Source organism: Halyomorpha halys, unplaced genomic scaffold, assembly GCF_000696795.3.
Source record: "Halyomorpha halys isolate HHAL.00 unplaced genomic scaffold, Hhal_1.1 Scaffold839.1, whole genome shotgun sequence".
Classification (NCBI taxonomy): domain Eukaryota; kingdom Metazoa; phylum Arthropoda; class Insecta; order Hemiptera; family Pentatomidae; genus Halyomorpha; species Halyomorpha halys.
Window position 1 is genome coordinate 151,384 of NW_027110645.1, and position 3,200 is coordinate 154,583.

At 26.5% G+C, this 3,200-nt stretch overlaps 1 protein-coding gene across 1 annotated transcript in view; it reads left to right on the forward strand.

Annotated features, from left to right (window-relative positions):
* LOC106686572 (centromere-associated protein E) overlaps positions 1 to 3,200 on the forward strand; it is a gene marked incomplete at its 3' end in the record, with an annotated part of 41,023 nt that overhangs the window by 27,379 nt on the left and 10,444 nt on the right. Inside the window, 2 exon segments of the mRNA XM_067048781.1 lie at positions 1,620 to 1,800; positions 1,891 to 2,093. Of these exon segments, the coding sequence (XP_066904882.1) occupies positions 1,620 to 1,800; positions 1,891 to 2,093 (384 nt within the window).

Here is a 3,200-nt window from a genome sequence, read left to right on the forward strand (position 1 = left end):
GTCTTATGTTGATCAATTCTTGTTTTTAATTTTTTAGATGTTTCACCTATATATAAACCATCACAATTCTGGCAATTTACTTTATAAGCAACATTTAATTTATCTTTAAAGTCAACTTTGTCTTTCATATTATCCATATTTTATACATTTTTCCATCAACATTTGGTGGCTCTCCTCCCAACTTCAGGATCAAAAGCTTGAAATGATTTTATTATGAAGTAGATGGTGTCAAGTGGTCCAAAGAAACAAAAATGGTTAGTAATTATTTATTGGTTGACGTTTCGCCCCACTTTGTAGAGCTTTAGCAAACTAAGACTAAAAAGATACAAAAACAACTAAAAATATTTTAACATAGAATCATAAGATATAAAAAGGTGAATTAAGGTAGGGTTAAAATAAGCGAGAAGAAAGTATATTCAAGAAAATTATATTAAAATGAAAGAACAGAAGAAATAAAATAGTATTAATATAATATAGACAATGATAAGAATATAAAAAATTATGCAAACTATTAGGTTAAAAATGAACAATAGATATAATAACATATACAAATAGAAAAGTAGATATGAGAAAACAAAATTGAACACACTAAAAGACAGAAAATTAAGAAGTAAGTTGAGATTAAATAAAGGTCGAGAAAGAATAAATAAAAATAAATTAATAATAATAAATGAGTAAAGAACAAATGAGGATCGCCCACCTGTTCAAGTTGAGAGCTTTTGAAACTTTTTCTTCTATTTTTAACATAATAGTATGCATAATTATTTTATATTCTTATATTATTTTATTTTGTTTATAATTTTCTTTTCACTTATTTTTACATAATTTTAACCCTACCTTAATTTATCTTTTTATATCTCATGAACCTACTATGTCAAAATATTTTTAGTTGTTTTTGTATATTTTTAGCCCTGATGGAGCTCTAAAAAGTAGGCCAAAATGTTGGTAAATAAATAATTGTTAACTATTTTTGTTTCTTTTGACAGTTTTCTTCATAATTTGAAATGTACGGTCAATTATTTATGTATATGAAATAATTTTATAATCATATAAAGTAAACACCTTAGTTTAAGCATGAATATTGCTTTTTAAATACATAATAGCATGTATTTTTTTTTTTAAAACTTATTAGTAGTTGTCATTGTCATTTTTACAGATATCCGTAATTCTATATCTTGCCCTTAATTGAAATATTCCGTACCTAACGTGAAGAAGTTTATAAGTCTAGTTAATTAGGTAACAGTGAAACTTCTTCATGGTTGGTACGGATTTTATAATGTGCACTACTTGAAATTATTTTATTTTCACTAAGGCTCTTAAGTAGCTGGACTCCTACTCCTTACTTATATTTGTTATGTAATAGAGTATTGATAATATTATAAAGGAAGTCTATTTTCACCTCAACATCTCAATTTAAAAAGAACAAACAAACAACTTCATAGAAATCAAAATCAAGAATATATTATTAATTTATTCTTCTAATTTTTATTATATTTGTTAATAATATGTTAACTTATTTGATATTATTGTTATTGTAATTTGTTTATTATACCTGTATGATTTATATTTATGATTTTTGTATTATTTTAAACAGTAACATAATACCCATGTCATTTCAGTGGTCGGTGCCAGTTCAGAAGACATGGAATTCTGTTTTGGAATATACTCAAATAATCGTCCCTTCTAACAATTATTTATTACAATTTATCGATAAATTTTATAAAGAATTGAGTGGATCTCATGTCAGTCCCGAATTTGCTGTGGAATTTTGTACCTTTTTATCAAACAAAGACAAGTCAGGTACAATTTTAATCATATTTATCATTATAAAAAAAAAAAAAAATTGTTTCCTTTAAATTTGATATTGTGATGTTTTTCTTGTTTTCCTAGTGTTTAAATCGTTGATGCCTACCTTCAATTTTATTTCTAAAAGTTTACAAAGCAAAGACCCTAAACCTCTTATGGAGCTTCTGGTTTTAATTGAAAACTCGATTAAGTTTATTCCGAAACAAGATTTGATGAAGTTATTGACAGAGTTGATGAGTAGCAGTAACTCATATGGGCAGCCATATGATCTCAGAATAAAGACAAAGGTAAATGAGTTGAATTTTTTCTTAGATTTAATTATTTATTTTTTACAGATTTTCTCAAGTATCTTGACATTTTTTATCGGTTACAGTTTTTATGTACTATACAAAACCTTTTAATAGATATTTAATAAAGCTGTATTGATATGAGTATTTTTATAAAAAAAATTTAATTATCATGTATTGTTTTAACTTCAGTTTATTATTTTCAACAAGTCTCATATGCCCATATTTATTGATTATTTGAGATACAGGAAATATATGAAGTGTTGTTTTGATATAACCAAAGCTTTAGCAAAAAAAAAAAAAAATAAATAATAATGAATGGAACAAATACTACATCTTGAACAGGTGTACAATTGTAGAGTTTTGGTCTCTGATGTCTGTGTGACCACTATGTTCCATAGTCCACCCTGTGTTTAATAGTTGAAAAACAACTCTAACTTTCTCGATGAAACTAGTTCTTCTGCTTAATAAATTCCTTTAACTTTGCAAATTTAAAATAATTCCCTAAGAAAGAGTAAGAGTAATCCGTTTTGTATTAATACGAATTGTTGTGTCAAAAATAAAATTTTAATTACATTTATAAAAAAATACATTAAATAGTGTAACTTATTATGTATACATACCTTCGTTGTAGAATTGTTCTAGTTGATCACTGTTTTATCTACAAGGTCCAATTATTATTTTTCCCATTGAATTGAGGACACATTTTTTACTGAGCTACAAACAAACCCATTGTTTAGAAAATAAAGTCATTGTTGGTACAGAATTACTTCAATATCTGGAAAAAGTTAGCTAAGAATTTTAGCCTGATGTAGACTCCAGAATATGAAGGAATCGATGAATGAGAAATACTACTAACTAGCAAGAAAGGACTCAGAAATATCTAACAGCCTCATAAGGAAGGAGATTTAAAACTCTGGTATGAAATAATCCAAACTTTTCATAAATTTGCCAAAGGATAAAAGGTGAAATTTTACCTGAATCTGACAAGGAATAATTTAAGATAAATAACGGGTCTCCTCGCAGGTCATCGACCATTAAACTATCTTAAGACGAAGAAAGTGGAAGATTTTCCATGTCATCTGTGCTTACAGGGCGAAGGCTAAG